The 13,340-nt window shown below is 41.9% G+C and overlaps 1 protein-coding gene across 1 annotated transcript; it reads right to left on the bottom strand.

The window, feature by feature from the left end:
- Positions 1 to 1,615: 1,615 nt before the first annotated feature.
- On the bottom strand, positions 1,616 to 13,312 carry lats1 (large tumor suppressor kinase 1). The gene is made up of 8 exons (XM_080883714.1): positions 12,445 to 13,312; positions 11,496 to 11,936; positions 10,488 to 10,575; positions 8,217 to 9,562; positions 7,118 to 7,700; positions 6,295 to 6,477; positions 5,138 to 5,244; positions 1,616 to 5,054 (listed from the first exon to the last, which is right to left on the bottom strand). The coding sequence occupies exons 2-8, from the start codon at positions 11,823 to 11,825 to the stop codon at positions 4,545 to 4,547; spliced, it is 3,147 nt and encodes a 1,048-aa protein (XP_080739840.1). The 5' UTR covers positions 11,826 to 11,936; positions 12,445 to 13,312; the 3' UTR covers positions 1,616 to 4,544.
- Between the last annotated feature and the right edge of the window lie 28 nt (positions 13,313 to 13,340).

Raw genomic sequence — 13,340 nt, 5'->3', positions numbered from 1 at the left:
TCACATTCCCGTGGCAGCGTACTGTCGGTGCTTGCTCGGAAGTTTAGGGGTTTTTTCCCTGTAAAAAGAAGTTTTCTTCCCACGCAGTGAACAGCGGACGCTAATGTTTTTGTCACTTTTTATGGAATCAAAGTAAGGTCAGTGCTTCCACCTTTTAAACGCTGCACGCTCATACTCTCTCCTGCACTCATATATTATCCATTGTTGATCTGCACACAGCTGTTGCCACAAACGTCGCACTCGCTTACGTCATTGTCATGAGACACTCGCAAGAAAGTCACGGTTTTAGTAACGCAGTAACGCAGCGTGCTTACGGGAAAGTAACAGTAATCTAATTACAGTTTTTGCAATAGTAATCCCTTACTTTACTCGTTACTCGAAAAAAGTAATCGGATTACAGTAACGCCTTACTTGTACTGCCCATCTCTGCTTAGTAGTACAGAAACCTAGGGTTAACCCTGAAGTTATCTGGATACAACATAGTCCAGGTATCTAATGCTTTGTTGGTTCTGGACAAACGGAGCCAGGTGAAGGAAACCGAGATCTCCACTGATAAGATCTTTGTTCTTGTAGCTGCAACATTTCAACAATGTGAGAGAAACTCTGTTGCAGGATCAAACATAAAACCATTTTCCCCAAATGAATGCATTTAAATTCCAGTGGCAATGTGATGCAGTTTGTGCTGCTGTAGCTTTTACAGCTGGGCTGGGGTTGGTGTTTTTGTACACAGCTGTACAAAGAATGAGAAATGATCCCAACAAGGAATCTAGTTGTAGTCTTGAACAGAGATGAGGTCTGCAAAATCTCACAGGGCCGTCAGTATCCCACATCCCACAGACTCATTAAAGGCCTTATTTTGGGATTATGCTCCACAGGTGGCTTCAACATGCCGAACTACTCAAAACTGTTTACCTTTAACCTGCAAAATTGACTCCACTGTTCAGAAAACTGAGATTTTGGCATCTTACAGGAGGAAAAGGGAGGGTGTTCAGTTTGAGGTACGTCTATCAGCTAGCATGTACGATTCAAGCTGCCACTAACTAGGTGTTTAATGTGTGTGTTGCAGTATGTAAACAAAACCTAAAGTCATATAACTGTACGTCTTGAGACTAGAATGAGAATATGTAACTCTGAACTGGACTGAAACTTTTAACCACATTTAATAGTGTTTGACAATACACTTAAAAATAACTACACTGTTTTAGGTTGGGTATGAGTTATCCACTGTAAGATGAGCCCAGTGATTTGATCTTATATTTAAAATTTTTTAGATTGTCCTATTTTATGGGGACTATTCTTCACTGGAGTTTTATTTTCACATTCTGTAGTGCAGAAAATGAAGAATAAAATAAACCTAAAAATGTTAGATTTCAGCCAAAAAATGTATAAATTTAATTATTTTACTTCACATAGCATTTGTTTTTAGCATATGTTCCCATACACACATGCATACAGTAACTTACTGCTGCATTTTCTTTAGTCACTTCCCTGTTAAACCCAGTTAAGCGCCCTCTGATGGCAACAAATACGAACTTCAACAAATTCAGGGTTGCAAAGTCAGAAAACTGTCTTTTTTTTTTTTATTTATTTTTGAAAGCTCTCAGGTAGGGTCGCCACTGGGATGAAAACTATGTACACTTGTCTTTCTTTTGGGACAGCAAAAAAACATAACTAAAAACATATTTGAGCAGAAAGTTGCTTCAGGTGATTTCAACTTCTGTTCGTCTTGAGAGAAGTCAAATGTTTTAATATTTCAATATATTTTTCCACAGTGCTAAATTATACAGTAGAGCTATTTATGAAAAATGAAAACATTTTTATACATTTTTTAGATTTAAAGGATAACACAGCCATTTGAGCATGCCTGAGGAGCTTCTCTTACAAACCTGTTAGCATGGCTGAAATCTCTTTAGCAAATCACTGAAGATCTGATTAGTGCCTTGCTTTGATAATTCTGTATCTGTAAACTCAGTCACAATGCTGCAGTTTTCTAAGCCTATCAGGATTAACATCTACAAGGTTAGGAATAACACATGGGTGCTTCCTTTAGTAGCAGTGTAACTTTAATATAGGGGAGTCAAACAATGCATAAATTTCTTCTTTTTCCATTCGCTGAATATGTTTTGTCGCTTGGCAATCATGAAAGTCTGCCCTTTCTGGCCGATTCATATGAGAAGGAGGAATTTAAATGCAGCTAAAATTGAAATCTTCCTCTACTTGATGGCGATAACAATACATCACGCTTGGTGTGCTTGTAAAACATGTTTTGTTTTTTTACATTCTTTATTCATCCCGGTTTCCACTGTTCTTAAATTTCCCAACGCAACAAATTTACAGAAAAATAAAATTCTCTCATAAAAGGAAAACAAAACCAGTGCAGAACAACAGTGGTCACCAGTAAGTCCATGATAACTACATTCAGAGATCTTTCCTACACGCAGTGAGAGAAAAGCACCAGAAAAAAGAAAAAAAGAAAAAGGAACTGATATGTGATGAAGAGTCGAACAAAAACTCACCAAAAGATGACCAAGTGCATTTCCCGCTTTTAAAAAAAAAAAAAACCCTGACTTTTCTTAGTGTTGTGATTTTTTCTTTAAAAGTGAGTTATACAAAAAATGAAAATCCACATATTTAGTGCTTTGGTTGACCAATATGAGTGACATTTAAAAAAAAATAAAAATAAAAAGCAGCAGTGGACCCCAACGAGGACCTGCCCAGAGGGCGGGGGTGGGAGGGAGAGGGAAAAAAGATATTTACATCAACTGTATACAACATAATTTATAAATACATTTTAGATATAAATTAGAAAAATAAAAACAAAAATCTACTGTAGTTCAATCATCAACTGCTACTTATTAAATGCCTGTTTGATTATTAACCCCCTTTATATTTAACCAAAAATAAAGGCACAGCAATAATTAGAGCAATATTTCCCCCTGCAACATTTCTAAGAGTCATAACACTAATTTCCCCACTGCAAACATTAAAATATAAATTAAAATGTATTATTTTTTTTAACCACTGAATAAAACTCCCGCACAAACAGCATCTACACTAGCATCACATGTTACAACTTATTAAATAAATTAAGGCTTTAAAAAGGGAGAGAGCGCCCCGATTTTGTTTTATTTTCCTCTTCTTCCTGCTTTCCTTTCCTCTTATGAGATTTATGCAGCATATGTCACACTTTAAAAATGGATGCATTTCTGGAAAACATGCCAGGAGAAGGAGAATGATACTGGAGTAGCTGGCCCAGCTCTGACAAAAATCCACCTACCAGCACCTCTGAAACCCACTGGGTTACAGTTCAGGTCCAGATATGTAGTTATTACTTTAACGGGTTAGAAAAACATTCAAAGTGCAGATTCTCAGCCTTAATTTGAGAGTATTTAAAATAGTATTGGAGGTGGTGTTCAGGAATTACAGATCTTTACTCTGTAACATCGATGACGTCGGGTGTGGATGTTTAATGATGGCGTTAGTCACATTTGTGCACCTGAAAATAGGGCTGCAGTGAGAAAAGAGAAAAAAAAAAGTCTGGCTAATGTTAACTAAAGCTAAAATGGGGCACTTTAAACTTAAAAAAGTTTTCTAACTTTTCATTTTATTGAATTTTCTTTTCACCAGTTACAAAACAAGCAGCTGTTGCTAGGTTAGGATCTAACAAAGCCTTAGACTCAAGTCACTCTTCTTTTATCCAACTGAGTGGCATCCCAAATATGACAAGAACCTACATCAATCAGCCACAACATTAACACCATCTGGTGAAGATGTGTCAAAGTAACGTCCAAACAGAAAAGCATAGTATCAACACCTGACTGGTTTTAATTTTTTGTCCCTGGTTTTGTACCTGGTTAGTGCATTTACCACCTCCCTCAATTCAATAAACGGTATCCCACCATGTAAGCTCTATTGACAGATACCTCGCAGCTATTCTCTTTGTGTGTGGATGCCTATCAGTACTCTGAGGTGCATTCCTGCTTGCGGCCATAACCGGTGCAAATACACCGAAGTAGCCTGTGCTGTACATGAACACAACAGGACATGACACAGACCGTTTACTGCGTGCATCTTAAAGTGTGTGTGTATGTGTGTCTAGAGAGAGAGATCGAGAGAGCGCACTGTGTGAATGTAGGTTGTAGTGTAACAGTGCTTTATAAATAAAGTTGTGTGTCTAGCAAGAACCTCCCTCAGGTAACCAGGGTGCAGTGTGTTAATCCTGAGCCTCAGTGGTGCTGACAGGCAGGTTTTAAGTTTGGACAGAGCTGTTTTTAGAGTTTAAGCTCAGCTAACCGAATGATGGCCAGCTTCCTATGTAGCTCTGTTTGTCATCCTCCGACTCGTGGTAAGAAATCAAAGAATGACATTTCTTAAAGTGTTGAATTGTTCCTTTAGGTTGCGACTGTGGTTTTGTTGTTTGCTTTTAAAATAAACAGTCTGTTAATGTGACCAAACAAACATACTTCCTATGTTTCAAATGTGATGCCACTGAAAACCCCCTGCGTCTACTCATTATGTACAAGCGTGTCATCGGGCCTCGAGTGCTATACGTAGACCAGGTCTCGTCCCTGTAACGCCGAGGAGCTGGCGGCCTCTTGTGCGGCGCCCTCCGAGTCGGCCTCGTCCTCGTAGCCCTCGTACTCGATGGGCTTGGGGCAGCTGTACGGATGGCCGTTGTCGTCAAAGAAGCGCCGGAAGGTAAACTCGTAGAAGGCGTGCTCGGGGTGCTTTCCGTTGCGGAACCAACAGTTTAGCGTGTCGTTATGGCTGTCCTCGTCGTCGCCGTCGCTGCTCCACATTTTATCCGGGTCCACTGGATCGAAGTTGGAGGTGTCCGTGGAGTGGGCGATGGTGGGGATGTATGGTGCCACCTGCTGTCTGAGGTCGCTGGAGAAATCGATGCTTCTGAAGAAAGGATGGGCTTTGATTTCATCCGCGCCGTTCTTACCGAGGCGGTCCTCAGGGCCGCGGCACAGTTTAACGATGAGATCCGATGCCTCTGCGCTGAGCTTGGCCTGCGGGGGAATGTGCAGCGTGCTCTTCCAGTTTATCACCTAGTTCCAAAATTGAAAAACAACATGAAGCAAACAATGACCTGTGTAGATGCTTAGCATTTCACTGCAACTGCCTCGCATACCTTTAGCTGCGTCTCCAGGGGTGTGGTTGCTAAGAAAGGAGGCTGTCCAACAACCATTTCATACAAGATCACTCCTACACTCCACCAATCACAGAGCTGGGTGTATCCTGAAGAGGATTAAAGGAAATTTCACAACAATTTGGGGAGGATTCAGATCTGAAATACAGCTTTTATTTACACACACACACACACACACACACACACACACACACACACACACACACGATTTTTTTTTTTTTGAGAGACACTTTTATTCTACTCAATGTGTAATATAAATGGGGGTGGGAGAGCCAAAATAGTGTTTATTTCTATCCTGTAAAGCAACTTTTCTTTTTGTAACTTAACTCTTTTACTGATGGCTATTCAAAGGCAGCACACCTTTTTTTTTTTTTTAAGCTCTGTGGTTTAATCACTGATCAGCTGTTTAAATAATAATCTGCAGACTAAAACAAGTTAAACTTTACAGAATGAATCATAATTCATTCTGTAAACTTGTGTATAAATACACATAGCATCAAAGGGTGCGGTAGACCTTCTTATTGTCACAGACAGGATGATAAAATATACATTTGTTCTCACCTGTCGTGCAAGTGTTTATTTCCAGCAACTCTGTTACAGTGAGAGCTAATACACAGAACAGCGCATGAATTCATGAGAGAGAAAAGATGACCAGAGAGCTCGACAAAGAGACGGCAGAGGCACTAAAAAAAAAAAACAAACAAAAAAAAAACGCTATGCAGCCGTTACACGTAAACTCACGATGAGACTCCACTTTGTTCAAACAGCAGCTGGAAGTGGCCATTGGTACCCCTCGGCCTCCTGGCAGATGCACCCATGGTGTGAATTTCAAAAGTCCTACATCGGCTTGTTCTCAAGTTATTGCATTCATTTTCAGAAAACTTGACCTCTGACCTCTAACCCCGTGGTCTGGGTCACTGATCTGAAGTCAGCTGAGATTATTAGTAGAAATGCTTGTGGTATCAATTTCAAAATCCTAGGAAACTTCCTTCTGGAGTCATCGAATTCACAAACTTGGGTGACGACAATACCCTATATGTCATCCCTAATAGAGCTATATGTAGCCAACAATAATAGAAGCCTTCAAAAAAAACAAACAAACATTACATCAAAAATGTTGCCTGGATGCTACACTCTACCTGTTCGAAGCAGCACTTCTGGTGCGATATAGTTGGGTGTCCCCACGAGCGAATGGGCCAGACAACGCTGGTGCTGCCGGGCCTTTCTCCTTTCCAGAGGCTTCAGGCGGTCTGTACAGCGGCAGTTGGCTGGATCCTCCCATTCCTTACTGAAGTCCATGCTGTCCTGCCTCACGTGGTCCCCTGAAGAGAGGGTATGTGAACACAGTGATTTTTCTACTTTTTATATGTCAGCAGGTCAGATTGTTTTAGGCTCTGAACAGAAAAATTTTGATGACAATCATTAAAAGAAAGCTGAAAGATGCTATTCAGAACTTTCTGGTTTTCCCCTTTCTTTTAAATGACAGTCTGAGAGCTTAGTTTAAGACATGGGTGGGGGAACTCCCTGCAGGTTTCAGACCTCACCCTGGGTCAACACACCTGAATCAAATGATTAGCTCATTACCAGGCCTCTGGAGAACTTCAAGACATGTTGAGGAGGTAAGTTATCCATTTAAATCAGCTGTGTTCAAGGACACATCTAAAACCTGCAGGACACCAGCACTTGAAGCCTGGATTTCCCCACCCCTGGTTTAACAGGGTTACTTGTACATATGTACTTGGTTAATTTTTTGTCTGTTTTGTTTCAAATGCCTTGGTATTTCTTTGTGAAGCACTTTGTGATGTTTGTCTTGAAATGTGTTATACAAGTAAAAAGTTACTTAAATACATTGGGGCATTATATGAAATGACCGTGATGTTTAATATGACTATATCACTGTAGCAGTATGAATGTGGCATGACATGTCTACTATAAGCATGTAAAATTAAAATAAACTCTCACCGCTCTGGTAATACTTCGAGTCGTGGGTCCAGCGGAAACCAGTGCAAAGACCGAAGTCTGTCAGCTTTATGTGACCGTCTCTGTCTATGAGGATGTTGTCAGGCTTGATGTCTCGGTGGATGAAGCCCATCTTGTGGACGCTCTCCACAGCGCAGGTGAGCTCTGCGATGTAAAACTGAGCCAGCTCTTCTTTAAAGATGCCGAGTCTGATGAGAAGGCTCATCATGTCCCCTCCGGGGATGTACTCCATAACGAAGTACAGGTTGTCCTTATCTTGGAAAGAGTAGTAGAGACGCACTACCCACTCATTGTCGGCCTCTGCCAGAATGTCCCTCTCAGCCTTGACGTGAGCCACCTGGTTTCTCAGGAGCACATCCTTCTTGCGGAGAGTCTTCATGGCGTACAGCGCTCCTGTGTCCTCTTTTCTGGCCAAGCAGACCTCGCCGAAGGCGCCGATGCCGAGGGTCTTGATCCGTTTGAACATGCACTTGTCCATCTTAGCTCGTTTTAACCGAATGTAGTTAGATTCCTTTTGACAGAGCATCATACGCATCTGCTCCTGGGCTTCTGAAGACAAACCCACCTGAACACATGGCAAAAGGAATAGTTATATACAATGAATGAATATAAAATAAATAAACTACGAAAAACTGTAAGCATCAAGAGAAAGGGGACAAAAGAAAATGAAGGAAACCAGTGCAACATATCAAAATGCAATTGTGGTGATTACCAGAGTTAATCATTTTATTCCAAAGCAGAAATTCACAAGCAGTAAAGTGAAGGCTATGGGATAGCATGCATTTTATTCAGCTATAGGAGGCCATCTTGCTTTCATCAGAAGACACATTCAAAACACAAACACCAGATTCCCAATAATGTCACATGCCAGCAGAAATACCTTTACCTTTTAGATCAGCTGTTAGTGACAGCGAGGAGGGAAAAAAAGAAGAAAGAACAGCTGAGAAAAAACAGAACTGCATGAAAAAGATCAGAGACAAAGTCACAGGAGGACAAGAAGAAATAAAAAGTAGGAAAACAGTAAAAAGATGGAAGAATTGAGCAGCAACTGTTGTGAAAATGCTTCCACTGATGTTCTCACCCTTTGCATCTCATTTTCCAGTTGCTTCCTTCTGTGAATCCGCTGCTGGTGGTTCTTCAGGATGTTCTCTATGTGTTGCTCCATGAAGAACTTGAAGGCCTGTGGGGAATACAAATTGACTCTTCCCGACTCCCCTCTCCGCTCTTCGTCTTTCTTGTTGCGTCGGACCGGAACAGGCGATGTAGTGATTTGCTTCCTGTCCTCCTCTCTTGCTGCTCCACCCTCTGGGCTTTCTGATGGTTTTTCCCTCGAGCCGTCCCCCCGGCCGCTGCTCTCCTCATCAGCAGGATCCTCTCTGCCTGCACTGAGCCTGTTGGCCCCTGTGTCATACCCTGGTGGGCTGGGTGCAGCCTGCTGTTGGAGGAGGTGCTTAGGGTAAGGGGGAGGAGGTCCGTGATAGTCAGGTGCTTCAGATACGACCTGCGGGACTGTACCTGCGGGTTCTAGGTAGGCAGGCGCAGCAGGAGGTGGTGCAACGTGCGGTTTCCATGGAGGATGTGTTGGAGCGACAGCAGTGTGCAGTTTGGCTTTCTGAACATGGGTGCTTTTCACCGGCAGAAGAATGGGAGTCGGTATGATGGCAGTGACTGTGGTGGCAGAGGGCTGTGAGCTGGTCGGGTGAGTAGATCGGATGTTCAAAGAATTGGAGCGGACTGGCATATTATGTTGCCATGATGGAGAGCGGTCCTGGTTGCTGCCGTTGCCGGAGGAAGGTTGGGGCTGGCTGGACCTGGACTGAGGAAGACCAGAAAAGTGCAACTCAAGGTTGTGGCTTTTCCGGCTGGGAACCATCATGGACTGAGGGATATTCCCTCCATTGTGGTAAGAAGGCGAGGATGCAGGTCCTCCTGTCTGCTGATCAGTGGGACTGTGCCGGCTACTCTGGTTGACCGGGTACGGAGGAGGGGGATGTCTGCTGCCCCCTGTCACGTAGTCTGGCTGAGAGGAGCCACTCTGAGTCCAGCTAGGGGGAAAGGTGAACTTATTACCCCCAGAGCTTGGCATTATGATGGGCTGGTGGCCCATGGGCACTGGGCTGATCCCACGTTGATTCTGAGGTGCTGCGCTGTACCCATCAGGCCACGGCCCCTGGGGTACTGGAGAAATGCGTGGCACAAGGTAATCCATGTTTCCAGAGTACCGCTTTGTTGATGGGTTGCTGTCCCAGGATGACGCACAAGGCATGCCACCGCGGTTTGGTGGAGGTGTGACCCTCTGGTTGTTTGTAGGGTGGCCCTGTGGGAAGGCAGGAGGCGGTCCAGGGCTGTCGGATCGGTACATCATTCCTTCCTTAGAGCCCTTCCAGCTCGACCTCCTCAGGACAGCCGGCTGGATGTGAGAAGACTCTACAGACAGACACACTAAAGTTAAAGTCAAGCTGAAGGAAGAAAAAAGAAAGGATGACTGAAAACACGAAATTACTTTCAGAATCTCACAGCCTAAATAATTCAAAACAAAAAGGCCATCTAACACTAAACTTTCATAAGAGCAACTGTAAAACTCATCTTCTCAGTTGAAAAGGCAAAATTTTAATGCACACATATACTACTGGTAATATCTATACTGCTTCTGTGTTGTCAGTCCTTTTTTTGATCATACCGTCAGGAAAAGCCACTTCTCTCAGCCCATTTGAGGCATCTGAACCTTGCCTCAGTCACCTAACCAGATACTTTAACAATTTCAACAAATTATTCTGCTGCCTCAGATTCTCTTAGAGTGGATGGTTGACTTCCAAGTGGCTCTTTACCTTGCTTAACTGCGTGCTGCCTTTCTCCCTCAATGAACTCTTATGTCCCCTTTCAATTGATGGGTCACACCTTCAAAATGCCCTCAATTTCATAACTGTGTGAATGAACCTGGGAATCCTTTTGACACAAGTTTTTATAAAGGATTTGTATTAAACATTTGTCAGTGACTCACACGCATCCTTTACTCCAGGGCATGGTGGATAAAGACTTGTAACTTGCATAAAGGAGAACTTTTAGGGTTTGCTTTTTGTAATAACTAGGCAATACAGACGCCCTATAAACTGCTTAGGTTACTAAACAAAGACAATATTTTCATCCTTAAAATGTGTCACAACCACCACTCAGAATAAAAACCAAAAACCTTCCAGTCAACTTTTTCCATTCAGTGATGCAGTGACTCATGCTGTGTGTCAACAGCATAGTTATTTCTTAAAGCAAATGTCCCAAATCCCTCAAACAATACTGAGGCTGGATGGATGATAAAACAGGAGAAGCAACATATAATCCCAGAGGACTGACATACCTGGGGGTTTGAGGCCTGCAGAGCTGGGGTTGGAAACAACCTTACCCATGTAGTCTGTAGCCGGCCCTACACCGTGACTGATGCTTGGCTTAAGAGGGAAAAAGAAATTGGACACAAAAAAATTAGAACTGAGCAATTAAAGAGGAATAAGACACAAATTGGCCTACAGTGACATCTTTAATTCACTGTTTTGTTCTGTCCAAAAGTTGAATAGCAATCTATAAACAAACACAGAAAATCCTCCTGTACTGATACTACAGAGACAAGAACAAAGGCAAAAAAACATAAGAGCAAAGACTTGTGTTGACTGATGATGAGGTGGAACTAAAACCACAGACTGGGAGTAGTTGGAAAGAGAACATGGTGACATATTAGATCTGCATCTAGAGCATTTCCAGAGTAAGTTGTGGAAATGGAATGACTACCATGAAAAAAAAAAGAAAAAAAAAAGTTCTTCATTTCTAACTTGTGCCAAGTCACACAACCGGCAGCATTTTCAGGCGCCTGTCCTTAACTTTGAGTAATCCTACTAACACAAAAACAACAAGCAGACAAACAGAACCAGTCACACAACCTCTTTAACTCCAGGGCTTATTAATTATGGCAAAAATCATAATCACAGGTGCTTTAGTTAATACTGACATCACAAATAGTAGTTTTATGTCAGTTATCTTATTTTAATGGCCTGTGAAAGCCAAAATTGTAGCTTAAATTAACAAATTTACATTAACTATGACATACTTTGACTAAAGCACTACATACCAAATTCATATCTGGATTGCACGCACTTACTCAAAACAAGTTGTAAATGCCAACTGAGAAACAAATTCTTTACCCTGAACTGTACAAGCTTGTAATTCCACTTTGCATGCCTCTCATTTTCTAAATAATTCCACTCAAAACAATCTGTTCCCAGCGATTACCCTCAATTACAGAGACATGCACAGAACGCCATACCTCCACAATCATTCAAAACAACCCCTAACGATATCTAAAAACATTCCTCACCTCCTCGAGCCCTGCAAAACGGGGTTCTCGCTGCAAGCCTGAAGTGTTGGGCTCATTTTTAAAAGGCATGAGGGCCTCGCGGATCTCCTGTAAGGTTTTGTGGTGAGGGTTTTTGGGGTTGTTGCTGCGCCCCAATTGCCTTGAATCCTCTTGGAGCATCTTCCCTTGTGCACCAGTGTCCACTTTAGGTGGGTCTGACGGTTTCGACAGGTTGCGCAGGCTGTTCCGTATTTCCTGCAGCATCTGTTGGCTGTTGCCACTGTAGTTCGTGACGGGAAACGTTTTGGGTCTCCTCTGCCGGTATCCTTCGGGTTTCTCCCCTCTTTTCATGTACGAGCATGTAGGATGACGATGAAGAGGGATGAAGAGGATTTCACCAGTCCAGAGTTGAAGTGATAGCACAGGATCTTGGATGTCTGAGCTCACATCTGCATGCTGCAGCTGGGAAAATATAGAGTGGATGTTATCCTTGAGAATGCGAGTGTAGTACTTTACAGATAAACATAAAATATGGGAATTAGTAGTAGCCAATAGCTGAAACAGAACTGGATCTCGTTGCTTTTTATTTTGTTTACAAGCTAAACTATGGTGTATAAAACTTAAACCTTCAGACGAAACAGTTTTCCATTATAAATCAATAACTCACCCACTTGCTAGCGCTGTTAGCACTGTTCGCTAACAGAGTGCTGCTCTAACGCGAATGATCCTGCGTCAGGTACTAACATAAAATGCCAAATACATCCGACAAATTCGCCATTAAAATCACAACTACCTAACGATCCGTAAGCTTCAGCCATCGTAAGTTTTCTCTGCGTTAAATCCAGCAGCTCAGCAGTGCCTCCGCGGCCTGTGTGCTAAAGGCATCCATTTGCTTCTAGGCTAATTCAACAACAGGATGCGAACTAGCCTGTTAGCTCGAAGCACAACTAACAACAGTTAAACAACTTACCAGAACCCTCAGCTGCCGTTTTTCCGCCACAATTTCCTTCTTTAAATGGGTAAAGACTATTGCTTGACGTTCCTCGGTGACAAGGACGCAGTTTTACTCAAAACGTCTTTGTTGTGTCGTGCTGGCTAGTCGTGTAGGATTCCTGGGATGTCTGAATGACAAGTACAACAGCTCCAAGCTATAAATAAAGCTAACGAAGAATACTTCCGTTTTCCAAAATAAAATTTCGTTAACGTAAAAGAGCTTTTTTTTCTTCAATTGAGTTTAATTTCCCAGTGTATGGAAGTTCGTTTAAACCACTGAAGAAAAAAGCCTGTAAGTCAAAATTTCGCGTTATTATCTTGAAATTTAGATTTAATAACTTGACTTATTGATTACTGACGCCAAATTTCGATACTTATCAATAGATTAAAATTTTTAGATACGCAACTCGAAATTCTGAGATAATCACTCCAAATATCATGGCATTATCTATTTATTTATTATAACTAAGTAATTATTTATCGATTTTGCTTTTTGTTTGTTTCTTTTAGGTTTAGTACGTTTTTATTGGCTTGGGTATTCGTTTGAGGTTTCCTTTTATTTTAGCACAGGGGTACTTGACATGGGAAAGATTTAAGATGGCCTGAAAACCCATTGCAATACACACACAACATTCTGCAAATAAATTTTGGAGCCATGTAAAAATAGTTTTAGTAACCCTTAATTTAGGAGTGTTAAATATAGTGAGCCAGCAAAAGACAACCGAGTCTACTGGACACCTTTGGAAGATGTGAAGGAGGGCATACATTTCGGACTTAACTATATTTTCATAAATTTTAAATACATATTTGAGTAGGAACTTTAACTTTTAAAGCAGGCCTGGAAATAGCCCTGGGAAAACAGTAATCTAGATG

The sequence above is a fragment of the Rhamphochromis sp. 'chilingali' genome (genome assembly GCF_963969265.1).
Source record: "Rhamphochromis sp. 'chilingali' genome assembly, chromosome: 5".
Classification (NCBI taxonomy): domain Eukaryota; kingdom Metazoa; phylum Chordata; class Actinopteri; order Cichliformes; family Cichlidae; genus Rhamphochromis; species Rhamphochromis sp. 'chilingali'.
Note: the sequence above shows the minus strand (reverse complement) of the source record. Positions and strands in the feature narration are given on the sequence as shown.

Excerpts from the sequence above, each read along its gene's own strand:
- lats1 (XM_080883714.1), bottom strand. The coding sequence starts at position 11,825 with ATGAAAAGAGGGGAGAAACCCGAAGGATACCGGCAGAGGAGACCCAAA. Across the intron at positions 6,478-7,117 it reads CTCGAAGTATTACCAGAGCG|GGGACCACGTGAGGCAGGAC; the intron begins GTGAGAGTTTAT and ends CCCTCTCTTCAG. Across the intron at positions 5,245-6,294 it reads AGAAGTGCTGCTTCGAACAG|GATACACCCAGCTCTGTGAT; the intron begins GTAGAGTGTAGC and ends AATCCTCTTCAG.